Source organism: Pagrus pagrus (genome assembly GCF_965226575.1).
Source record: "Pagrus pagrus genome assembly, chromosome: 13".
Classification (NCBI taxonomy): domain Eukaryota; kingdom Metazoa; phylum Chordata; class Actinopteri; order Spariformes; family Sparidae; genus Pagrus; species Pagrus pagrus.
This window is the reverse complement of record NC_140197.1, coordinates 12695668-12723333: the sequence shown is the minus strand read 5'-3', so window position 1 is coordinate 12723333 and position 27666 is coordinate 12695668. Positions and strand designations below refer to the sequence as shown.

At 41.1% G+C, this 27666-nt stretch overlaps 1 protein-coding gene across 5 annotated transcripts in view; it reads right to left on the bottom strand.

Annotated features, from left to right (window-relative positions):
- Positions 1-27666, bottom strand: part of LOC311267293 (protein shisa-8) — a 103951-nt gene that overhangs the window by 57161 nt on the left and 19124 nt on the right. For 2 of the 5 annotated variants that reach the window (XM_084370275.1, XM_084370276.1), the window contains exons 3-4: positions 16999-17172; positions 2180-2310 (exon numbers count right to left, since the gene is read on the bottom strand). In XM_084370275.1, coding sequence (XP_084226401.1) covers positions 2180-2310; positions 16999-17172 — 305 coding nt within the window. The remainder of the gene's footprint in view (positions 1-2179; positions 2311-16998; positions 17173-27666) is intronic. The other 3 variants (XM_084370277.1, XM_084370278.1, XM_084370279.1) reach the window with 3 other exon arrangements.

Sequence of the window (27666 nt, the reverse complement as noted above, 5' to 3'; positions counted from 1 at the left end):
GATGAAAGTAAAGGAAGAAGCCTCTGCTTATTCCCTTTTTGATTGTATGTGTGGATAAATACTGCATGTGTAAGTGCGTGCATTTGTGACAGTGTGAAATGAGAAAACTTAACTTAAACTTAACACCATAATGATTTATATATGAGCCAGATCATATGAAACATCTGTTTGGATCTGTGCTCTCTTTACTGATTCGTGCTTATTAATATGTTAAAGCTTTATGCCTGCTTTAGGGGGAAAACCAGATATTACTTTAACTGGATTTCGATAAAAAGACACGCGACACCACACAGAAATACAAATCGGTCTGGATACTAGAAAACATCTGGACCAAAGGCTGGCTCACGTTTTCCCTGCCGCGCCTGATGAGAGGGACCAAATCGCGAGGCAACATGGACCTTTGTCCTTTAAAGCATCCCATCACTCTTGTCACAAATGAGCCCTCAGGAAATATTCCCACTAATTTGAGTCTCAATCCACTGAAGAAGCACAGGGTTATATTGAGCATGTATATATGTGTGTGTGTGTGTGTGTGTGTGTGTGCACTGTGTGTGTGTGTGTGTGTGTGTGTGTGTGTGTGTGTGTGTGTGTGTGTGTGTGGTCAAAGCGACTAGAGAAAGAGGGAGACAGATGGGTCACACAGTGCTCCCTCTGTGGGTTTGGAGCTGGAACACAGCTAATTACATCTTAATTAAATATGACCTGTGTGTCCCCGTGCCCACTTTTCCATGGATGACACATGTGTGCTTGTGTTATGTGTTACACAGAGAGACAGAAACAGAGAGTGAGACCTGTGTATGTAAAGTGTTTTGCTGTAAGTGGGCACAAGGGGAGACGTTCTGGTGCAGGACTTAAAACATGTGCTGTATGTGTATCTAATGGGTTTGTAATGTGTGTGTGTGTGTGTGTGTGTGTGTGTGTGTGAACATTTCTCAGAGGAACTAAATCTTCATTGTCCCATGAGTTTAGTGCTGATAGTACTGAGTGTTGTGTATGTGTTTGGGAGGTTATTAGAGGACATGAAGGTGTGTCACAGAGGATATTAAAACCTTGTCCCAGTGCTCCTAATTAAGCCACCCCCCAGTGTCTTGAGTTGCTCTAGATTTAGAGGGTAGCTCATCAAAAGGATGGGGTTTTGTTGCCTCAAACATGGCTTAAGATGTCCAAACCTCCCATCAAAAATATGTTTCCATAAACACGACTAGAGACGTCCTGAGTTCCTGTCAAAAATATCTAGTGGCGTCACGCATACAAATGTTGAAATGCCGTGGCCTGCCACAATATCCAGTGGTTTCACTGCTACAAATGTTGAATCACAGTCTTAAACTGCGGACAGACAGGGAATCTGAAGTGGGTGTACCCTATTGGACAATACTACAGTAGACAATGAGCTTGTGGAAAGATTGTGCAGCAGCCTAGCTCAACAAATTTGATAACATAGAAATTACAATTAGAAAATAATAGTAATAATTGTGTTACTGACACTTAACATCAAGAGTATGTGAAAGCCAGTAAGTGAGCAAGCAGAAAATGTAGCTAAAAGTTTAGCTTAATTTGCTGGATAAATGGTTGGCATAGCCCAGTTAGGCTCGCTAAAAGTAACTGATAAACAGTTCCAGCTTAATGTGATGGATAAATAATTGTTAAATTAGATAGCTAAAGGTTATAAATATATTATTATTTATAAGCTAAAATTATGGGATAAAGATTAAAGGTTGATAGGTAGCTAACAGTTTAAATAGTTAGCTAAAATCTATAGATTAACTGTTGAAATGGAGGCTTAGTTAGCTAAAAGTAATGGATAAATGGCTAATAGATAAAATTAACTTTATAGCTTCAGTTGAAATTGCTAAAATTAATCGATAAACTGTTAAATCTAGATAACTAACAGTTAGTGATACATGATACACTAGCTAAAATTATATAGTTGAAATAGTTAGCTAAAAGTTTTGGATAGCCTAAACAATTGATTTATAGTTTGTTAATTTATGGAGAACAGGTAAGCTAAATGGCGGTGTTGATGAAGACTGATCTGAACTGCACACAATGAGTATACAGTGTATAAATAGGAGGACATCTTGGACTGCACAAGCTACAGTTGCAATGCAACTGCAAAAATTCTTATTTTACATCAACACAGTGTGCATGCATGTAAACTCGTACAGATACACTGACTCACTCATGAAGGACTGACCATTGTTGGAGCGGAGTGCTCTTGCCGAGATGCCGTTGGTCCCTATAGGATGATGGACCCCAGTTCCATCCACTACTCCTGCCTCCCCAGGCTGCTTCAGAAGCTCTGTGAGAGTCCTGGAGGGAGGAAGAAAACAATGATTTTTCAAACTTTATAAAAGGATCTCGCATAAACACTGAAAAGCAGACAAAACCAAACAAAATGTCTTACAAACTCGGCTCTGCTAATCCCAAGTGTCAACACAAAGTAAACAAAGAGGGCTGAAGGGAGTGAAGTGAAGTGCTGTAGGAAGACTTTGGACGGATTGAGAAAGTTGATAAAAGATAGAAAAAATGCCCAAGATCATGTGGACATAATACTGAAATCCATTATAAAAAAAAAAAACAGCCTTCATCTTAACAGCTATACCTGCGGAAAAAGTTTGAAACAGATTGTTCACGTCTATCAAAACAGAAAACGCTCAGAATTAACTTCAACGCAGTGGAAATGAGGATGAAAAGGACGAGTCTCTGGATGTTTGCCAGCTGGGAGCATCAATCATTTATAAAATATAAAGCAACTTCCCCTCTTGCCATCTTTTATTGTTTGATGCCTTTGAACGAGTTCTGATGCCTCCTCAAAACTGGAACACAGGCAGGAAAAGGCCCGGCAACATGCAGATTTAAGCACACAGAACCGGCAGCTGTAAACAAGGACACGGGCTGTGTTTGGTACAAGACAGAGGGTTTGTCGGTTTCATTCTGCTCAAATAGCCTACAGCAGGCGAGTATACACAGCTAGCTTAAATACATTTGTCGAAAACAGTTACGTGATGGTAGGCTACAACCTCAACAAACGGAAAGTTGCACAAGTTTGAAGAAATGTACTTAGTTAACATTAATTCTGCTGACTGGGTTGCAAAACTCAATCAAAAAAGTTTGTTTTTCTAATGTGAGATGTTTTAAACAGTTTGTTGAAAGGATCTAACAGTCTATTTTATATTTTATCTTATGTTTGATAACTGGTTTATTTATTGGAGGACGAAATGATGAAGTCTAATCTGTATTCTCAGATCATAAAAGCAACACTGGACTTTTTCCTTTCTTTCATTTAAAATGGATTGATTCTTTCTGTGCAAGACGGTAGAGGAAAATTATGTTTTGTACCTGAGATGTTGTTCCAGTCAAATAAACTACTGTGTCAAATTGTGTCTCATACGACGCTGCATCACTGCCATATGTGTGATTGCAGTTTGATTGCTACGGGAAACAACACTGGTGGAAGCTACAGGATATTACTTGCCCTTTTAGAGTGTCAGCTCCCAAATTTGCTCTCGCCGCCATTGAAACACTGTTTTCAATAAAATAAATGAAAAAAAATGTCTGAACCTAAATTACCAACACCTGTTGGACATTTTTCTGCTCATATGAAAAGTTTTAACTTCATTTCCACTGTTGAACTCAAACACTTTAACTGGTTTTACAAACTTTCCAGTATTTCCTCACATTAACAAGGACTAGAAACAAGCAGATTCAAACCATCAACATGTTCCCATTGACAAGGAAATTACAGCAGCACAGCAAACAAATCAGCTGAGACCCGAGAGCTTCTATCAAGGGACCCATAAATATTTCCTCACTGTTGATCTCACTGTTGAAACCTTCTCAAAAGCAGTCGAGCAATTGACTTTTTATTAGCCCGCTGTGAAATGATAGCCTGTGGTCATGGGAGCAGTGAGAATAAAAACATGAACACCTGTCCTATATAATGCAATTCAACACAGTGGACCTTCATTAGTACTTTTGTAAGGATATAATGTTCGTTTATTTTATTTGGTTTTCGGATGTTGGTGTAAATTGTTCCAAACTGAAGGGACAAAATAACATGAACACTAAATGGGAAGTGGTCTGGTCCAGGTCATGACATACGATAACATATTGACATCTCTATGATTGCTTTGGTACTTTGCCTCATGCCGAGTGTGTGACTCCATCATAGCAATGCCAATATATCATAGTACAACATCTAATTACTTAAAGGGGCACTCCAACAATTTTATATATGAAATCTGTTTGCTCAGCATGAGGAAAACAATTGTATCAGGTCCTTCCTTTAAGGGAAATAGAGGTCAAAGCGTTTTTGGGGGGTTCAGGTAGACGCTCGCAAACGGGCCAAAGATTCAATCAGTTTTTGTCTTTATAGGCGTAAAATCAATTCATGACTTCCTGAAATATCCAGCTCAGACAAAAGCAAACAAATTAACTGACTAGGCAGGAACATGCTTTCCTTTATGCGTTATACAGTACAATCACGTTTCTACTCAATGAAATGCTCATTGATGCTGTTTAGAGGAAAGAGCAGTGTTGGTCTTTCTAAAGCAGACTGTGGCTGCACAGATACATCATAAATATCAGGTAGGAAAAATCAGAAATGAAATTGGTATTTCTTTCCTCTCCCTTGACACTCTTCGTACTGCTGCAGTGCTATTAAGCAATCTTCAGCTGCTTCGGTGGAGCTGCACAACGACCAGCAGTCGTCTGTGGTTGTGCTGGGAGGCTCCCTGGTGTGAATGTGGAAAACATCCAGCTCAGCAAAACCTCTCATGGATAAGGTTAACATCGGGACAACGCTTGTTTGAAATTAGGCCCATGCTGAGAAGCAAAACGACACTTTAATGATTTCCAAGGGGAAATTGGTGCATTGACGGGCACGCAAGGACAATAAACACCCATAAATGTGTCCTCGAACTGGACGGTATGGACAGTATCTGCTACAGGAACATATGTGCTCCACCAACACATGCATTCCAGTCGCTCTTTACATTTTCTGCTTGCTCGCCGATCCATTCCTCCCTCTCATCTCATCAATATCTGTCCGCTTCCATTCCATTACTTCATTTGTCTTGCACTCTTCTCCCCTCCCTCTCATTCTCAGTGGTAATAAAGCGAGCTGAGGCTGTCTCTCCCCGTCACTCTCTCGCCTCCCCTCCCACTTGCTCTGTCTCTTCCCCTCCAGAATGTTTAGGAGCGCTATTGTTGAGTACTTGTTGTTCTCGACACCCTCTATCTCCCTGCAAACATGGTCTCTTTCTTTCTTTCCTCTTCTAATCCCGTCTGTCTTATCTTCTCAACTTTCTGCGTTTGACTGCGTCCACCCTCCTGTTATCTCCCCCCACTTCTTTGTCCTGTTTCGTGGCCACGAGCCTTTCATCGCCGCTTGTATCGCATCCTCGCCCCTCAGTCTTTCTTTTCCCTCTCAGTCCTCTGGTTCTGCCTCGATTGCACTCTCTTGTCTGGTCTCTCTCAACCATCTCAGCCTCTCACCCTTTGGCCCAATTTATACGTTCTCCCTCTTCTGTCTTTCTTTCTTTCCCCCTTCAGTATTCTCAGCCCGTCCTCCGCCAAGTTTCTCTTCCCCTCCCTGAGGAAACTGTCACATAAACTACTTCAACTTACAATATTAGCACTCTTACAAATGATAAGAAGACAGCAGAGCTTGCTTTAAGCACACACATACAAAACACACACACAAACCATAAATGTTTGTAAAAATTTGCAATCAAGCAATCTACTATGCTGCGTAAGATAAAGACCCAGCTAAATGCCTAAAATGTGGAAAATAAAAAGCAGATCTGCACCACTTAAGTATTGATTCAAACGCTGTGTAGATCCAGGATCAGAATAGCATCCACCCAGTCTATACGCCGAGGGACATCTGGCTCTTTCATGATAAGGGTGGGAGCTCTAAGTGTTGACATCAAGCAACTTCAAACAGCAAACACACTTCTGACGCAGATATGAAGCAGGATATGATGCAGCATGCTGTAGGCCCACACACAACAATGCACACAGCACATACCACTCTCCTTGTTTGGTACTTCTCCCTCATCTCACTATGTTTACTGTTATGCACCAAAGTTTAAAATACAACGTAACAAAAAAACCTGATTCTGCTCTGCCGTCTTCATGATGAAGAAATATGTTTTCAAATGCCGTCCCCTGCGAAAGCGTCGGGCGTGTTATGAGATGACAGGTTAAACAAATGTTCTCTCTGAAATGAGTTGTTTCATGAAGCTGCAAACACTCGGTGGATTTGGAACTAGGCTGTTTAAGATGAGGTGATGTTCCTGAGCTTCATCCTCATCACACATATTATACTTTTTATCTAATAATTGTGACTTTTATCTCATAATTTTGACTTTTTGTCTTATGATTATGATTTACCATGCGGGGATTACTTTTAAAACTCAAGGTTAAGTTTTCAGCAATTCTTTTTCTTTGACTGGTGGCTTCCATACAGATATGTTCAAACACCATGGTAGCAAGTGGAAAAACTGGCATTATGCTACAGTTAAAGGGGAATTTCGCAAATAACACTTTCCAATAACCATCATTAATAAAATGTTAATTAAACTTTAGTTAAACTTTAGTTAGGTAACAATAATATTCCATTTATTTACCATTTATTAAGCAAATGTTTAGTTGCAACTGATGTTTATAATACTTGAAATGAATAAAAAACTTGTTTGTTGAAAGTAAGCTAACTATTGACTAAAATTAAGTTATCTATAAATGCACCATTTATTCCTGATGGTGATCATAAAGTTTTTGTATACTAAAAATCACACTATTGGTTGCATTATGGGAAATGTAGGATCTATGTATCACTGATGAGTTCTCTAACTTTACGGTTGGTGTAGAAGGGATTGTGATGATGTACAGCACAATGGCTATGCCAGTGGTTTAAGCGTACTATTTTACAAAAAGGTTACTTTTTCTACCAGCCACACTTTATTATCTGTTATTGTTTGAAAGTCATTGTGTCTTAATGACCTAGATTAAGTAGAACAACAGCTGGCTTCCGAGCAGCTACTGTCCAGGGTGTACCTCGCCTCTTGCACAGTGCATGCTGGGATACTTCACCATGTAGTTTGACACTGCAAAGTCACTACTTTGATCTTTGTATGAGTCATTTATGTCAAATTCCATCGTGACTTTTAAAGCAATGTCCGTTTCTCATTCTTTCTGTCCATGTCGTTACACTTTTTTCACCTCAACACCGTTTTTTATCTCATTTTTTGTCCCTGTCACACTCTCTCTCTCTCTCTCTCTCTCTCTCTCTCTCTCCCAGTATATATAAACAAATGCTTGTTGTTACATTTTATGAAGTGTTGTTCTTTAAACTGTATATTTATTGTTGATCAATTTCATGCGGCCTGCATCCACACAACGCCCGATGAGCCTCATTTCCAATTAAATGACTAAAAAATGGATTTTCCCTGTAATGCAAGACAGGATATGAGTTGAATAATGAATAAAAAGCTGATGCACAGAGACTTTACAAAGCTCATAAACACAAATGATTCAGCAGAAGCCAGTAAATATCCGCCACAGAGGGTTTTAATCCCGTGAGGTTTTGTGGAACTTCTGGAAAACTCCAAAGAAGCATCACCAGGCAGTCTGGCAGGCTTTGAGCGCCACATGCTCAGCTTTGTCTCGACTGAGACTGGCTTCAATATTGCAGTGGAAGAAAACAAAAAACACTACAAGCTACTCCTGGTATCCCCCAAAATTTGATTTTTAGAAAACATATCAACATAAAAAACAAAACAGCAGCCATGAAGCTGTTCACACTGAGCCCGCTGACTGAGGATGAGGATGAATATGTGTGGTAATTGCTTCCAGTGGAGCCAGACATCTACCATGGATGAATCTGTTCAGTCGGGCGCAATTAGGGATCATTCAGACGTTTATAGGAGAAACGATTAGCTTCTGAAAACTGCGCTGATATTCACGCAGTATGAACCTTCTTAGGGCTGAAACATGTGGCACTTGATCAGACTGTGACAACTCAATACTGTCTTTATTAAGCTCAGCCCTCTAATTCTAAACAGACTACGGCAGAAGAGAAAGATAAAGCTGCTAAAACGACATTATTAAATACATTTTCTTTACTGTATGATGGGAGAAAGGACGGCAAGAGAGGGACTGCTCCTCTGACATTTAAGAGTATTTACGATACATTGTTCTAGGCCCTCGTACAATCTATCTTAAATACTCGGGTATCAAAAGCACCAGAGGAAATCAGACAGTAGTGTTTGTCTGTGTCTGTGTGTGTATGAATGAATGCATGTGAGTTTTCTCCATACGATTAATGGTGGAAAGGCAAACACAGCGGTATCTTGTAGGTCTGCGTGTAAGACATATGAAAAAAATGGCATTTAATAGTCGTGCTACCAGCTCTGTAAGGCTGCGCATAGGCACAGCAATGCGTTGAGCTAAATGCTAACATCAGAATGCTAACAATGACAATTCTAATATGGATGTAACTTGTCTTGTCTTGCCTTGTCTCAGTGCCTCTCTCCACTACGCTTAGAGAGAGCGACAGTAGCTAACGTTAGTTTAAAGTCCGCTAACATCAACGAATGACACTGAAGTCACACAGAGCCCCTTTAAACTGCTTCATTAGAAACTTGCACTTATGAGAGCAAATGCAAGCAAGAAAACATCCTGTTTTCCTGGAATAATTAATCGGAAACATTTCAAATTATCTCAAAGCGCAGGGAAATGTAATCCATTCCCTCTAATGTTGCTGCAAATGTGCCCTTGAACACTGTTCTGCCACAGCAAACACTGCAGTGGAGCAGCTCAGCTAAAGGCTCACTTTATGAGCCCATGTAAGCACTTATTGTTTTGTTGTTACGACATGACAGAAAACTCAAAAGGGAGATTAAGAGTCCGGCGTTATTAAGTCATTCTCTCACTTGCTCGCTTGTTTGCTCACTCGGCTGCGTAAAAAATCTGCAACTGTAATGTCAATCGAGCGAGTGGGTTGTGTGATGGAATTTAATTTGCAAGTATTGAGGAAACACACGTCTTTTTGTGTGTGTTGTTCGGCAAAAACACTTCATGTCACGCAACTCTGGAGGAGAGGAGAAGGCACATTTTTACTTTGAGGTCAAATTGCCTCAAACACCGTGAAACCAAATCGCTGCTCTCATACTGTACAATTTGTGTTCGTTAGTGTATCACAACCTTGCAGTGGCCTGGTCCTGATTGTGTAACAAAATGTGCACTATTGTTTTCAATTGTCAGAGAGTGTTTCGTGCTAAAAATAAAGTGAGAAAAACACCCCACGGTCGTGTAATAAGACATTCAGTATTGTTCCGCACAACAACAAACAAACACACACTGCTGCGCACAAACACATTTACTCCCCTGGGTCTATAACACAGCATTTTGTGGCTGAATCACTCTTCACTGTCACAGCAGGTTAGTTTATATTACACGACCCCCCACGGATGATTCCAGGGCCCTGTAACCTCGCATGGGACCCAGCGTGGAGATACAAGCCTGCTGTTTTCAAACAGTGCTGCTGTATAATTGTGTGTGAAGCCGCTTGCCACCTACAGTTGCGCCACCCGACCAACCTACACAAACAGAAAAACACGGATCATGCTCGCACACGCACGAGGCTGCTTGCTTAGACACACGCGCACACACACAGCCAGTGTCCTACCTACAGAGTGTGCCTAGAGGGAGTTAATTGATGCCACACAGGAGTGACTCACCCTTTAATTCTCATGGGTGGTAATTTAGAGAGGTTACAGTGGGTGGGAATTGTGTGTGTGTGGTTACCGATGATTTCACAAAAAAATCCTCCGGGGCAGGCAAAGGGAAATTTAAAATGAGTGCATGTGAGTTTATGACCATGCGGGGGCTTTTTTTCTCTCGGTGTTTCACTATTAATTAGAAATGTGAGACCCCGAATCACCAAAGCAAAAACAAACAGCCTTCTTCATTACGGCCTTTTGACCAAATGATCTGATTTTCCAGCGACTTATTCAAAATTACAGGCTGTGCTTGAGTGATTTGTTTTCATGTTTACGATTTAGTCAGGTTTTCATACAGCGACGAGCCGCTCTGCTGCTTTTTAAAGAGTCCGATTGTTATGTAAATTAGGTTGAAGTTCATATTTATTGTTGCCTCTCTTTTTTTGAACCAGAATTTTAAAATGAAGCCTTTGTCAGTGAGAGGAGAAGGCAGGAGGATATGTAGCATGGTGTGTGTTTATCTGTCTCTTCATCACTCCCTCCTTCTCTTTGTCTCGCCGTGTTATGAAATGACAGAGCCAACACTTGAAGTCTCTCTTCATCAGTAATTCACTGCACTTCATCAGAGGGAGGCAACACACACACTCAGACAAACACACGCACGAGGCCAGATAGATAGTAGGCTAAACGGACACTGTAGTGGCACAAGTGGTAGCATGCATTATCTCAGAGGGGGTCTGATACACCAGCCCCTCTGACACAACAACATTGGCGTACTCGTCGGTGCGTGTGCACATGCACGCGGCGGACACGCAGATATGCAGTAGCTGCCAGATAGTGCACCCTTGTAGGCTTGGTACAGAGCCTGGATCTGTCTCCCACCCTGCTGTACTCCTATTAGAGCTGACAGCTGCCAAATAATGTCCCTTGGCATGGCTGAGTGCCTGCAATGCCAGGGCCTGTTTGTGTTCATGCATAGCTTCTCATCCACTTGCATGTGTGTGTTAGCATGTTTGTAACCTTATAGGAAGAGTTTCATTCCAAAACACTGTATTAAAATGGTACCAGTCACCTCCTAAAAAAAATAAGGTCATTGAACATTAAGGGTAAATAATTATTTCAATGTTGTTTCAAAAATAAACTTCTTCTTCTCCTGTCCTTCTGCCATTGTTGATTGTTTTGACAGGTTATTCCAATATCCATTTTGTCTGCTGCGAAGTGTTTATTTCAGTCAAAAGCATGGCACATAAAAGCCTGCAATCCCAGTGGACCTGTCAATGAAAACCATGATAAAAACTTAATAACAATAAAAATGGACTAATGAACAAATGTATTTTTACTGTTGTTCATGAAAAGTCTTATTAAACGACCTTCATGCATCTGTAGACCCACACGTGTAGCGTCCTCTGCTGCCCAGAGCAATCTCCTTTTCAGAGGTAGATTGTATGAGCTTGACCCATTGCATTAACATTTTGTCTCTGCCAGTAAGTTAGAAAATATTATGTTTATCAGAAGGAAAAATAACAGAATTAATCCAAAATGTACTTATAATTGCACTTAAACTTTGACAAGCTGCAACCAAACAACTGAGGCAAACTATGACAACAGTTTTAAAAAGGTAAGCTAACGTGAAGGTAACATTGTGTTGGGGTTAGGGTGGATGTTAACGTTACTAATTAACGCTATCCTTTGTGTTGTTTTCAGAAATGAGTGCAGTATTAGCACCAGCTAAATCTTCCTCTGGGTGGAGTTACCATGTCTGCAAAGTGAAGCCAGGTGCCTTGAGCCTGCAGACTTTCTAATGGCCAGCAGGGGCGTCTTCACTGGCTTTGAAACCAAGTCAAATTGCATGTAAGCGTATGAGAAAATGAGCCCGCTTCTCACTTGAACTATTACGTCTGTAAACAGTGTTCAGATGAGTTTATTGTCTCAATCGTTAGTTTCACTTCAACACAGCGTGTCAGGGCTAGCTGGTTAGCATGCAACTATATGCGAGCAGTATATGTCTTTGCAACACAATACACAATTGTTATTCACATTCTGTTGATGATTTTAGCTGATTTTTGAGTGTTTTCAACTAATATTCTTACGTATTACACCAAAATAGATGATAAATCAGGGTATGCTTTAGTATATTGCTACCACAGTTGCTACCACAGTGCATCATCAGTTTCTAAATCAGGATATTTTCCCCAGCTTTACCCTTGCATCCCAATATGCTCACTTCTGGCACCAGAAAAACCAAGACGATGGATAAAATGTCTTTCATTTTCTTTGACGAAAATGAATAATATGTGATTAAAACAAGTTCGATCAAAATGAATCAATATTATGTCCTCAGGGACTCAAAACTTTCTATAAAAAGGCTGTTTTTTACTTCAAAGTCCATCATGTCTGATAAACGGAAGCCTAAATTATCCTCACTTTATGTTGTCACTCATTAGTGCAGCTCTCGTCTCCATTTCAACACCTCTGAAAATGTGACAGAGATGACGATGAAGATTCTTGGTGGGTTTGATTCACAAGTTCTTGCTCCATTGATTCAATGCATCAGCGTGCCCGCCCGGGTAGAGCAGTAAAATAGTCATAAAACGAGCAAATTCAAAGGCAGCATGCTGGGAACCGCGTGAACCAGTCACTGGCAGGATCTCAGTGCTGAGGCTGTGGCGCTGCTAACGATGATGTCACAGAAAATACCATATGTCAACCTCTGAGTCACCGCCTGCACTCATTATTTTTGGGCTGTCTTTATTTTAGAAACAACAAAACACACGCGCACACACACACACACAGATTAATTCTCCTCAAGGGATTTGTTCATCAGTGTGACGCACACATAACCCACGCATGAATACACACACAGACACACATGCACACACATTGTCAGCGGTATATTTATTATTCTGTGTGGCCTTTGACATTATTGATAACATACAGGTACTCAGCACGCTTTGATCTTCCCATCATCCATCATTACATTGAGATAGACAGGATAATATTGATCTGTTTTATCAGATATCTATCAGTGTCTAAACGGCGACTCATTGAGAAAACCTGTAGAAGAAGTCATTATAGATCTACATCAAATAGAACATATACAGTAGATGTTTTGCAACTTATTAACAACTCTAATCATCAACTTTAATTGATGTTTAGACAGGTATGTGCTGCAGCTTCTTTTTTTTTTTCTTTAGTTGAGACTTTTGTAGTTTTTGCCGTTTGCTTCGGCCAGTGGGGTCAACAGCCCACCCATCCATCCATTAGTCGTGGACATCGAGATCAATTCACTGTTTTGTGCCTTTTATAGATGCCCCCCGAACACACAACCTGTAAATGTCATGTACTGTAAATATGTCATGGTCAGGGCAGCATTGATGAATTAGCAATACCTCGGCACTCTATCTTCTGTGCACAGCGACAGGCTGTTCGCGGTGTGTGAACTGTGGAGTTAAGTGACCTTGGATTACAACCGCAGGCGCGGACACATGGCGCTGGCATGGCCAGTATGATGGTCATTCGCCCTGGGAGTGCTTTGCTCAGTTCAGGAAGGTGAGACACACACACACACACACAGATGCACACAACTGAAGAAAAACAAAAACAGGATGCATGGATGAGCGGCAAATTTTAACTCTGCTCATTTTGGGTGCCGTTTACGTGAGCAGTGGGATGTGGCAGCTCTGCGTCGCCCCAGATGGGTGCTATTTGTGGCTAAGGGGATACAGCTGGTCAGCCAGCAATGTGAACTATCAAGTGACACGCAAACAGCTTGATTAGACACTCAGGAACGGCTGATGCAGAAGAACACATCTACAGATCCTCGTTTCAGGTTTTTGCATCGTTATAGTGTCACATCAAGTCAGATTTATGATTCAATAACCATTTATGGGCTTTTTGTTGTTTGTGTTGTTGTTGAACAGAACCACTCTCTTTAAGTATATTGTTCCTAATCAATATTGAGCAGAAAACTACGTAAAGAAAATACTGACATATTACTACTTTTGACCTTGATCTTGATATTGAAAACTTGCTAGCGGACAGACAGCTGCCACCATCCGATCAGAGTAGTCCATGCAACGCTTCCATCATCTTGTATAGTTATGTAGGTCTACAGCAACAACTCAAGGACAAACCACACGCAGAACTGCATTAAAACAGGAAATGTTGTTGTTGGAGAATGTAAGTTAATGATACTGATTCAATTTGCTAACGATTTGATTTGATTTTGATTCGTTGAGGAATTTGGACCGCGGTGTGTTGTTCCTGTCATGGTATAATTTTCAGTGTTCCATCTCGCACCATCAGGCATGAACTTCAGCAAATGTAATCATACTCATAAACTAATTTTACAATTTTCCAGCTTTTACTGGAGTTCTTTGTGTGTTTGTTCAAGTAGTGTTGCCGCACCTGACAGCCCACGATGGTAGACGCTCTTGTGAATGCGCTACTCCGTGTTGCATTTCACATTTGGCTGTAACAGTAGCAACATTAGAATTCATTAGGAGTCATGTTTCTAGGACCACCTGTTGATATAAGTTCAATTTAATGTACAGTACATCTTCCTTTAAAGCAACATTATGTAACATTTGTTTAACCTTTAAATAACAGCTTTAAGGTCATATTGATGTTACATTGTCTTGTGATAGGGTGAACACTAGAGCATGACATTTTTCGGGAATTCCCGCGGGTCACGTGATTCCCGTGGGATTCCCGCGGGATGGGAGTCAAAGTTTTATTAATCCCGTGATTGGGACGGGATGGGAATAAAAATCAACGGGAGCGGGCAGGAGCGGGAACGCCATTAATAGTCATCTTTCAGTGAGCCAAAACTATTTTGACTTGCGTTAGAACTACACATCCAACAGTGCTTTGACTTCCGGCCGGGCCGGCCACTAAAAAACGGAGTGGGATGGGAGTGGGAGTAATTCTACGGGAATGGGACGGGATGGGATTTTTTTTTTTTACTCCGGCCCGGGATTGGGATGGGATGGGATTTTTTCTCTGGGAGTGGGATGGGACGGGAGTGAAAATCCACTCCCGTGTCATGCTCTAGTGAACACCGTATAACATTGTTATGACGTAATGAGTTTTGTTTGTAGTTAGCACCTACATTACATCTGACAAAGTGTTACAGATCTGTGATTTGTATTTATGACAGTGGCGTTGCACAAAAAGTTAGCTTCTTTATATTGTTGCTTTAAGCTCTGTTTTGGTCTCCACCAACTCCTGAGGGAACTATCTGGCTTTTTAGCAGTAAAGTGACCCACTGTGTTCACAAGCTAGTTTCTAATTTTGTGTGTCTGGGGTCATCACTTTGAGCAACTTTTAAATCACACATAATGGTGAATTATAAAAAATATTATTTTAGCTGCTTAACAGCTGCTTTACTCTAACTTCAGACCAGGGACCATTTACCCAGACAACATTCAACAACAGTCTTTCTGCAGTTTCTGGTGCCACCCTGCTGCATATTAGTGGCCCTAGCACCTCAGAGTGATACTTTTTCTCTCTTGTTGCCTTTAATCTCCTTGTCTGATCACTGTGGCTGTGTTGCTTGCGCAGTTTAAACAAAACAGCTCGCTGCTAATCTGTTTGACGCAGTACAATAAATTTGATGCAATGCAATGTAATGCAACAGAAAGCAACAGTATAAAAAGCCTCGCAATGCGGCGCAACAGAAGTGGGAGCCAGGAGTCAACCTGTGTTTAGCTCATAACACACGTTCACTCATGCACAGATAGTCCCTTCACACTGCATCCAACTCAAAGTTCAGCCTTGTACACACACATCAAAGCCGTGCGCAATATGGAGTTTGTCACAGGGTTTACAGGCGCACACACACACACACGCACACGTACACTGAGTGCAAGGACACCCTGACAATGCGGCATAATATACTAATGGAGAAGCAAGTCTCACAGCCAATTCTTGTTCCTCATTTGTCATGAAATCAAACACACACACACACACATACACACGTGTACAATAAGTCTGATCTTGGCCTCACATGAGTGAGTGTGTAGCTACAGGGTGGGTCACATCAATGACTCTAATCTATCAACCTGTCCAACTTGACTTCTAATTCCATCCACACAGTCTCTCTCTCTTCGTTTCTCTCTGTACCGCCAGTCTGTTCGTGCTCTGAACCTCTGTCTTTGTCGTCAGCATCATCTTTTATACATCAATTATTCCTCAGAAGTCTTCAAGTGGTCCATCTCACTGGTGTCATTTCACTTTTGATCTCCGCATGCACTCAACCTCTCAAACCTTTTTTCTCTCTCTTTATACTGCAGGTTTCTTTTGTATATTTCCCGCCACCCCTGACTCAGGCAGATATTATTTTCAATAATTTAACAAAACTTTCATTTTATCTCACAGAACTGTTTGAAACATTTTAGTCCAAAGGGCACAAAGGAAACTAAAATGTACTTTGAAGAGATGTTTGCGGAACATTTTGTGGGCTCATTTTCATTTCTACACTTTTTCTTCCTATGTCCACAGCTCGAGACTAACAGCGTCCCGTTATCCTGAGGATGGTAGAAAATTAAATGATATAAATAAAACAGCTATCCCATTTGAATTAAATTCAAAGCTGTGGTTAAACCATTTGGAGTATGGGGATGGTTGTGGGCTCTTTTGAAAGGTTACAGTCTGATTTTTTCAGACTCAAACAGTCAGAAGCTCTGTAAAAGTTTCTGGAATTAATCTATACGAGTTTAAACACACTAAAACATTTATTATTTTTCTCGCATGAATTCTTTATTGCAAAAATAAGCCTGCAGATGACCGACAACTGCCCCCGATAGCTAGAAAATATTCACTGAACATTTTGTTTTTCTAAGAAAATATATCCAGGCGCCTGTCAAAATACCCCTGCTTGACATTGAAAGAAGCTTAAACTCATTAAAACAAATAGAGAGTGGATGTTCTGTGTGTGCAATCACTCGTTGGCTGTTGCAGGCTCCAGGGTGTGAGCATAGAAGGACATATCTGGTTAAATGAGTCTCTGGCCACAGTTTGACACTATTTTGTCAGCATTTATGCATGGGATACTGTGTTTTGGACTAGTTTGGTTCATGAGTGAAAGACCAAGATGCATTATTGGCGAGCTGCTGAAACTTGGTAAAAGTTGGTTTGTTTGTCTGTTTGTTGGTTAGCTTGTTTGTTGATTGTTCCTGCCTGATGTGGTTGTATCTTAAAATGGTTTGCATGACTTAATGCTAGCAATATATGACACGAACACCCACTTAGACTGAGGAGTTGTGTACATCACCTAGCCGTGGTTGCATTTTCACGCAAATGAGTTGGACGGAAAGGTAACAGATGAACAGCCGAACTGTGGATTTCCTTGTCAAAGGCTCGGGAGGAATTTTCCGCAAAACAGTCCGAAGGATGTGATGTTATGCACGTTCTCAGGTGCCTCGGATCAGTGCCTCTCTCCGCTCTGCTAAAAGAGAGCAAAAGTGGCTAATGTAAGTTTAAAAATGGAGTCTGGTAACATAAACTAATGACCGGCTTCCAGCACAACAAAGAAGCTCCACAGAGCCCCTTTAAAATATGCAGACAATTCAGCAGACAGTTACACTTTAACTTTAATGCTCTTAAAAGATGTGTCGCATAATAAACTTTTGAGAACAAAAACATCATGTCAAAAATTCAATACAATTCCCACGTCCACATACTGACAAACAGCCATTCCAGGGGGAAGTGGAGAGGGAAGGAGACATGTGAAGAGGGAGGGGAGGGAGGGATAGATTAATGGAGTGATGGTATGAAAAATTAACTCGCTCAGTTCACTCTTTTGATAAAATGCCAATTAACCAATCTCTTTCACCAGTTAATCTCAATTCCTTCCCTTCCCAAGCTTTCTCTTTTGCTCAAATTCACCCTCTCTCTCACTACCTCTGCCTGCTTTCCTCTCTCGTCTGCCTGTTTCTCTTTTTAATGGCTCCGTAACTCTGACAACTATCCCCCCCGTCCCTCTATTTCTCACACTCCTTTTATGTCCATCCCTCTTTCTTCATCTCCCACACTCCTCCATTCTCTTCATTTTTTCCCTTTTTTTGTCCATTGGTCGCCCCTTATCTCCACTGCCTCCTGACTGCCTCTCTCTCTCCCCCTCTCTCTCTGTTACGTGTGCTGTTTAGCTGCGCTTAGCTTCACCTGTCAGCTTGGATCAGGGCTGTGGAGCAGCAACATGACAAACTGCCCTCTGATTCACTTACACGCACGCAGACACACACGTAGAAGCGCACACACTTGTAGCTTCGTCTTCTCAGAAAGCCCCCCCATGCAACACTCCTCTGTCTCTTTCTCGTCCTCTCTGTCTTTCACTGGCTTATTGTTTTGTGTTGATGCCTAAGCTTGTTGTTACACACAGGCCTGTCTCTGTGCAAACATCTTTAAACAATACAGTGTACCGCGTGTGCTTTTTGCCAGCGGGTCGACTAATCTTTGATAAGATGTGTGTTCTTGGATCGTGTGTGCACAGGTGACAGTAGGTCACTGGAAACAACATTTAACACATTTATAGCTTCACATTGAGTGAGGATATCTATCGCCATGACAAACATTTTAATAATCATACCAAAACAAGTTGCTGCCTGAATACAGTGGAAAATCTAAAAGCTGTATAAACTGTATGTAGACATTAGAGCATGGTTACCCAACCCAAGTCAATCAGGACCCGTTGGGACCCGATGTGCCAGATTGGACAAAATATTGAAATGATGGGTCAGGTTTGGTCACATCAAGTGACACTGTGCTTCCTTTAGGGAAAGTAAAGTGTACAAATAAATACATTTAGTATAAAAATAAATAAGTATAGTGTATAAATAAATACGTAATCCAGTTGCATTATGGGAAATGCAGTGTGCTTTTTTGTTAAAAGTTGAAAGTTGCCACAATCTCTCTTGCAAGTCTCCTTATACAATGGAAGTGCAATACTTAACCACCAGAGTACTGCTTTAATGTAATGTTCATGTAAATAAATATCTGTTAAGTCACTATCTATCGCCGAATGAGGTAACACAATGATGATTGAGTCTATGGCCCAATGATGAGAGCGTTTGCATTTGCTGTAATACCAAAGATGTACACTGGGTGTCGGTGGCGACTCTCCCGGGAAATATCACAAGCGGCGCTCAGTTAGTGACGCGTTCACTCGAAAGTGGTTGGTCAACAGTTTTGTTTGTCCTGGTCTCTGCTAGCGTAAACGGTTAACGTTACTGTTAATGTTCATGGCCGAACCAACAAAGCAAGGACAGATAACAGCTGACGATAAAACTTTCATGTGATGTTGTTATGGACGCTAACAAAGCAGCCAACTGACCAAAATACACCTGCAATTGCCGCTTCCTGAAGTCTTCAAGATTGCCATTTTAAATCTTAAGCACAGTGAATGAATACATGGTGGCAAGTCTGTTAATATACAGACCATAAAGAAGACCATTAACAGCAAGTGTTGCCCTGTTAATATGTGCAATGAGAAGCTGTGTGTGGTGTTTTGATGTAAACACATGCATGGTGTCCTAAGGCCTCAGAGGCATGGAGGTCATCCTCTGCTGTGGGCTGATCTGTGAAGCTTGCTGTTTATAGTCATATACATAGACATAGTGAAAAAAATCCAAGTATGAGCAGCAGTATGTATGTGAGTTTTTTGAAAATACAAACATTAGTGAGCTAAAAAGAAGTGTTTGCTTTCCGTGCACGTGCAGTGGAGCTGCTTTGTGTGATTTAAAGTCGGCCGCACAGATGCCTTTAAAAGAAATTGTTAATTAAAGAATCACTCATTTTCTTCTTTCCCCTGCCTCCCTCGTTATCTCATCTGTTCCTTTCCTGCAGTCCACATTATAGTCTACAACATTTTTTCTCAAGTCTTTAAAATCCAATCCAAATTCAATTATTAACTTTGGGTTTATTTTTCTCAATATTCAAATGACTACGTGCGAAACCTCCCTGGCATAAACAAACCTCTCACGAAAACGCAGACGCACATGTAGGGAGAAAGAGCATTGATTGGGAGGCAGAAAGGAAGAAAAGCAGGTCCATAAATCCACTTAATGGCTGCAGATATTAGCATGAGCTGAGCTGCTGGGGTAGACATCACTTAGAGGAAAGAGAGAGGTGGAGATGGATGGAGGCAAACAGACTGACAGACTTGAAAGGAACAGTGGAAAGTGGTTTGTTGTATGTTGAGTGGTGCGCCTGTGTGTATGTGTAGATTAATGCCTGTACACATAATCCATGATGGTATGGGAAACGCACACAGGCAGCAGACTCTGCATACAAACGAGAACAGACCGCGCTGACTGACTGCACTATTATTCTCCTGTAAGTTTATAAGGTTTGCTAGTGCTGTTGTACACAGGAGAAACATACAAAATCTGCGTCCAGGTCCTAATCTTTAATAATGTAATAGTATGTTTATTAATATAGCCTAATAAAAATGGCAAAATGGGAAAAACATGAATGCATGTGGTCCTGATTAAACGTACCCTGTGGAGTTCTTTGTAAATAAACAATGCTTACGTTTCATCACCGAAACACGTTGTGTGTTTCCTTGAGGCCTGATGAACAGTAGAACTATTTGTTTCTTTGCTAGCGTGAAACTAAAGGCAGCACAACACATCACATCGCCGCCGTGCAGGTGCATGTGTTAGTATTTCACTCCCAGCACATTCTCACTCCCAACTCATCAGATGAGGCAGCTCGGTCAGCTGTCCATTGCTCTCTAAGTCTGACACTCTGCCTCACCCTGTAGTGTCAGATTTGCATTTGAGCGGCTCTGTGGTCAAGTTAGCAATAATATGTAATATGCAACGTCTGGGTAAACTTTCAAAATAAACAGTTTATGACACGAGATGAGATGAGATGTATGCATCTTGGTACCTGTGATACACATGTAATCTTGCACTGAAGACCACAATACTAATGCACAGTTAATGTGATGGTAAACTACAAATGTCAGCGTCATCATGCCGTAACAACACTTTCTTCATTTGTAGTGTGATGCAGGCTGCTGGCTGCTCTGCTCTGCTTCCTAGAGAGCCCTCAGAAGTGTTGGAGGGCTGTCAACAGGGTGGAGGTGCCTTTTGAAAATATATATTTTTTTCTTAAAGCACCTTCCACTGCCGGAGATGGAAGAAAGAAGAGGGTTAGCAAAAGAGACAAGTGAGCGAGCAAAAGACATGGGAGGGAGCTGACAGCTCATAGCACTGTAGCTATAAAAGCCATTTCAGTTTGCACAGAAGGATGTAAAAAAAAATTGGTGATAATGTTCAGCAAGAGACCGGCCATCTGATAATGGCTTTAAAGGAGCACTATGTAGTTTTGGGGAAGATATCAAAAGAGAAATATCTTCATTGACTGATTTTCTTCATGCCTAAACAAACTAAATAAACAAACTCTCTTTGTTTTCATGACTGAATAAACAAACTGACCTTAAAGGACAACACAGTTTCATACTGTTTCACTTTGTTTATATGTGGCGGACCCTGTCACCTTTCTAGCTTCAAACAGTGTTCTGGGGACCTTATTTTCCTCTGAGAACAGCTTGTTTATTCACTTATGGAATTAATATTGTAAATATTAAAATTCTGAGTTTGAATTTCTTCTCCAAAACTACACAATGCCCCTTTAACATGCATTCTTTTTTCCCCTATGCTTCATTTGAAGATAATTTAATAATTTCTGCTGTAGCTGATTCTTTTTTTAGTCAGACTGCTAGATTTTCCCGTGCTCTGCCTTTTCTACTTTTACTTCAGTTAGTCATTGCTGACATTTCCCCTGATGCTTTTCGACGATATTACATTCAAAATGTACATACATTCATCAATTATCAACCCTGGATTTTACATGGAGGTAGCAAGGGATTGTTTTTTAAGAAAAGTTGTGGCCCATAAACAAAACGCATATCTTGTCAATGTGAGGCATTACCAACAGCTGAAACAACTGTTGTTGGAGAACCTGTGTGGCTCTCCTCCAAAAACTTGTTATTGATTGCTGGCAGAGATAACCCGGCAACAAGTGTTTGTCTTTACGTGCAGCAATTTTGCTTCACTTAGTAAGGGAAAAAAAGACTTTAAAGGGGCACTATGTAGTTTTGTAGAAGTAATTCAAGCTAAAAAAAATTAATATTTGCAATATTAATGAGGTAATAATACAAACTCTATAACTGAATAAACAAGGTATTCTCAGAGGAAAATAAGGTCCCAGAAGACTGTTTTAATCTAGAGAGGTGGCAGGGTCCGGCACAGTTTGAAACTGTGTTGTCCATTAAGGTCAGTTTGTTTATTTACTTTGTTTAGGCATTAAAAAAATCAGTCAATGTAGATCTTTCTTTCTCTTCTGATTAAAATGTCTTCCCCATAACTACATACTGCACCTTTAAACCTCAGTTGCATGTCATTCCCTTCTATCTCTCCAATTGTCCTGCCTCTCTCCACAGTCAGTTGCCAAATAAGTCAAAATTGCTACAGGGTTGCTTAATATTTAAACGTCCACATGCCACACGTTGTGGCTGTATAAGGTGTTTACCATTCGTTTTCCACCTGAGAACAGCGAACATCTGGTTTGCTGTCAACTGCCTTTCTGCCAAGATACGTATGCAGCATATAGAGCGATCCCCCGCTCTCCAAAGATTTATCGCACTCATTTGTACAAAAGTAGGGAGGAAAGGAAGCATGTGGCTGGAATGTCAATGTCCCTGTACATTCCACAGCGGTTCACACTGATAAACACACCGAATGGAGGAGAGAAGAAACGATTGATAATTGAATGAACAAGGGGATGTGTAGAGGAGTAGTGAAGTAGAAGGAGAAAAGAAGGTTAAAGAGGAGGAAGTGAGAGGAAAAGAAGTATGAAGAAGTTATATGTATACAATGATACAACTTTGTGGGTGCAGAAATTAGGTACAGTGAAACAAAACAACGTGCCACATGTTATCGAGACACCTATAAATTCTTTCCCTCATAAAATGCAGGTTCCGGCGCTCTGTTTTCCTGTTTCAGCTGCAGCTCTGTGAAGAGTACACACTGTGAACCGACAGCGTTGTGTTTGTTATGAGTACAAAATGCTGGGATGAGTGCATCTTTCATCATTTTCATCTTGCAATGTGTTTGCATCTGCACAGAAAGAAAATTAGAGTGAGATTCCATAAAGAAAACAATGATCCGGCTGGCTGCAAAACACTGCGGAGAATATGCTGCTCGAGTGCAGACTCAGGTAATTGCCCCCTCTGCATTGTCATCCACTGTTTGATAGTCTGCATGAAATCTGTCAGGGCAGACGTTTGCAATTAAGAATTGGAACGACCTGTTAATTGGCTCAAGTTCACCCCAAAATGAAATTTCAGTCATTGTCTACCCACTCCCATGCTGATGGAACGTCAGGTGAAGTTTCATAGTCCACGAAACATTTCAGGAGCGTTGCAGCATTCTCCTAACCATCAAAGTAGATAAGGACAACCAAAAATGGCTCTATACAGCTCGTCCAGAATAAATCAAGTCTCCGGAAGCCCTCAAAACCCCCGATCAATTTGAAAAGACATTATTTCCACCCATTTTAAAGCTGAAATAATCCCTGTAGCTGCCGAGCTAAAAGCATTGGCGCTAACCCATCGGTCGTGGGTGCATAAGCTCGACTATGCGTTGAGTGTTTAAATAATATATTTTTTAATTAATATGGTATCTCTGGGCTTCCAGAGACTTGGATTATGTTGGACAAGATGTATGGAGCCATTTTATGTTTTTTATTCAGTAGATTTTCTTGCGTTTTAAAACAAGTCCCTATCTACTGTGAAGCTCCTGAAATGTTTCACCTGACTTTCCATTGGCCGGTAATACAGTCCGCCTCAAGTAATCTGTCCATACTGTATATGGTGCCTATTTCAGATCAATACCTGAGGAAAATGATGTTACTACATTGACTTTTTAGATATCAACATGGTCAGGACTGTTGTCTTGGATCCTCAGGTAATTGCCCCCTCTGCATTGTCATCCACTGTTTGATAGTCTGCATGATCTGTCAGGGCAGACGTTTGCAATCTCACGCAGAAAAACAATAACAATGATTTTGTTTTAACGTTCTGTGTTGAAGTCTGTGAAGATTCTTTATCATCCTGGTCTTGGTGGTAAGAAAACACTCACTTTAAAAAGCAGTTGATCTATTTTGTCATTTAGACCAGAAGATTTCTTAGCAAGTGTCATCAAATGTGCATTTCCTCATCAGTTTCCATTCTCATGCATTAACTGAATTAATAATGTTGTCAGCTCACAACTTGCCAGAAGGAAAATATACTTTAAAAACAACACTAATTTAGCCACATCCTGGTAATAAAGCACTTTCACCTTCTATCTTCAATCTAGATAAAGGTGCAGCCAGAACGGTTGCAGTCTGACAACCACAGCCTGCAGTTCAATTAGAGAAAATGTCTTTATCAACATTTATTCAACAACTAAATCAACCAGAAACAGAACCCATCTACGTATTTTTTTCTTTATCTTTGTTCTCCTTGTTCTCCCTCTGAAGCTTCTGTTTCTGTTTTCCCCCCAACTCTCTCACTCTCCTCTCTTGTTATGTAACCACGTTTCTGTGCCTTCATGCTCCACTTTCGTAGGGAGTCTAAGGACTCTGTATGGTTTAACATTGCAGCTGAGCACTTGGAGACAGAGATGGGCGTATTGGTTATGAGGACTCGCAGTAACGGATGTTTTTGTTCCTTCACTGAGGACAAAGCAGGAATGAGCAGTGTACACAGAGTGACTTTGTTTCCTGGAGCAATAGCTGAACTCCGGAGTGCTTGTTTCACATCGGCCACTGAACAGTCTCAACATTAAGGGCTCTTTTGTAGCCATTGTACCTGAGTGGATATTCTTCAGCATGGTCACGACTGCCAGCCTCCCCCTAATCACAGTAGAGACTGTCCTTGGTTGTATAATGGTTTAATGGTTACATTACACACATTGTTGCTTTGTATTTTACCTGCAGTAAATGGAAATGTATTGGCATATTGTGAATAACTTCTTGGTAATCACAACAGTTGGCACTGCGGACAATAAGAAAATTATGGTTGTTATATCACTTAAAGTGAATTCATTGATTTTTGGCCACTTGGGGGCAGCACAACAAGCTGTAAACTATAACAAGGAGTAAAATTAGCGTATTATCATCACTGACATATTATTATCTTACATAGTTCATATGGTGAACGTCTAAACAGTCACCTTTTTAGACATCCAGCAAACATGGAGCAACATTAGCATTAGCTACTGTAGTTGCTAACTTTGTTCTTCCACTTGTGCTTACCAGGCTGCATTCTATGTGACCAGGCTACAGTCTGTGTGACCAGTCTGAAGTCTGTGTGACCAGGCTGTAGTCCATGTGACCAGGCTGCAGTCTGTGTGACCAGGCTGAAGTCTATGTGACCAGGCTGTAGTCTATGTGACCAGGCTGAAGTCTCTGTGACCAGGCTGCAGTCTATGTGACCAGGCTGTAGTCCATGTGACCAGGCTGCAGTCTGTGTGACCAGGCTGAAGTCTATGTGACCAGGCTGAAGTCTCTGTGACCAGGCTGCAGTCTGTGTGACCAGGCTGATGTCTATGTGACCAGGCTGAAGTCTCTGTGACCAGGCTGAAGTCTATGTGACCAGGCTGAAGTCTATGTGACCAGGCTGTAGTCCATGTGACCAGGCTGCAGTCTGTGTGACCAGGCTGAAGTCTATGTGACCAGGCTGTAGTCTATGTGACCAGGCTGAAGTCTCTGTGACCAGGCTGCAGTCTATGTGACCAGGCTGCAGTCTATGTGACCAGGGGTAAGACGGTTCTGTAAGCCCACCCAGCAAGGCAGTTAGCCGGCTTTCAGCTCGCTATCCCAACATGCACGTGTCTATATGCCTATATTTGAAATCTACAGTTGATGTTGCTTAAAATATTCTCAGAAGTGAAGGTTGTGATGAAAAATTGTGAATAAAACTTGAACTGTCTGCCTCGCAGTCTGCCATCAGACAGTCTGATGAGACGCAATGCATTCAGGAGCAGCTGACACCGTGCAGCATCTCATCTTACAGTAATCTCACAGCACATACTCAGAAATTACTTGTTAATGCAGTGTAAATTTCTTGCATACATAAATTCATATACTATGCAGCTGAAACGCACTACATACTCAATTTGACATCATAATAAGTATGCATTTGCTTAAAATATCTTTGACCTGCCACATCATTTGAGCTTGACTCAGCCAATGCTGACGGTGTTGGTGATCAGGGCAGAGGGCAGGGTTAGCAGTATAGTCAAGTGTTTACAATTTGCCCATAAATAAACACTGCAGCTCCTCAGTTGCAGTTCCTGTGTCTAGCTTCTCAGCTTCTGGGCTAAAGTGAAGGGAGAATTACAAACAGAAGCACGCTCTGCTCCACCTAGGTTGCAAATTGTAGATAAATATATTTATTCAGTGCCTTTTTATCAGGCATCGACCTTGCATTTAATGCGTGTTGTCAGAAAAATAGACTTGAAGCGTGATAAATGCTTCGGGTCGTGCTTTCACCCGTGAGACGCAGCAGAGACGCGAGCCTACGTGGAGCTGGTGCATACGGCTGCATAGATTGAAATGAGAAAGCATCTCTGAGTGAAAAATACACATATTATACACATGAGGTCTAGACACGAGGTACTTATAAATTAATATTACCTTTTTTGTTTTGCACTTTAAATATTTTATGATATAATTGAGACTCTTTGATGCACTTAACTGCTGATATTCGAAATAGCCTCCTCCAGACTGAAAAACATTCAACTTTTTTTTCAAATTGCTGAGCACACTGCAGTCTGTGTCAGTATGTCCCAGACGTGCTCCCGGATTATGTTCATCCCTTCTGTCCTTCAATGTTGGCCTTTTGGATTTTAGCAAGCTGGGATCTGCTGTACAAATGGCATTAATGTCTCTGTTTGCAACCCTCAGAGCAGCCTGAGGGCACGTTGGTGATCTGTTAAAGGGTGGTCTCTCTAATCAGTTGATTTTGCTGTAGCCTGTACTGCGGGTTAAAGCATTTCATTTTGGCATCTAGACAGACACATGGACACATTATGGTCCCAGACACAGAGTGTGTCCACATTCGCAGCTATTACTGAACAAAATCACAGGTTTCCATCCTTGACATATTAATGAATAATGTGCGGTTAGAAGCCAGAGGGGGCGGAGAGGCTGTGGAGTTTATGAGGAAGATAACAGGGGAGGGGAAAGGGAAGCAGGGGATGGGGGGGAAGCGTAAAATGAGGATGAAGGTGATGGATTGAAAAAGTGATGACTGGAGAGAGGGAGGAGCGGACGGATAAGGTGAGTTGTAGTTTGACCATCATGGCTGTCATGTAGAGATGAGAAATCTCAGTTCACCTGTCATTTTCCATTGACTCTGTGTTATTTCACAGCAGCCTGCAGGGACTATTATATTGTTTTCAGTCCAGCTCAAGGGTAAGACATCAGAATCTCTTTTCCTCTCTCACTCTTGTCTTGCTCACTTGTCCATTCATTGCCTTACTTTTATTTCTTTCTTTCTTTCAAATAAGCTTTATTGGTATGAATGTTAAAATCACATTAATGCCAAAGCATGATTACATATTTTACATGATTATATTTTACGTAAGATAACTAAACAGATGATCACAAGGGAGAAAATACATTTTATACACACAAGCTTATTCACTGAGAATCTCAGCCAGCGTCAGTGTTGCGTCACGCTGATATTTATAACTTTGATACAGCATTGGTATAATTAGAACGCACATATCGACTGTTTGACTGCTGCCAAATGTGAGTGTGCATATGTGTGAGTGCTTTTGCATGTACGCAGTAGGATTTCACATTAAGACCGATGGCACGTTTTGACCCTGACAGCGACCATGACACCAACGTTTTAACCTCTGAAACTGTTTTTCTTTTTAAT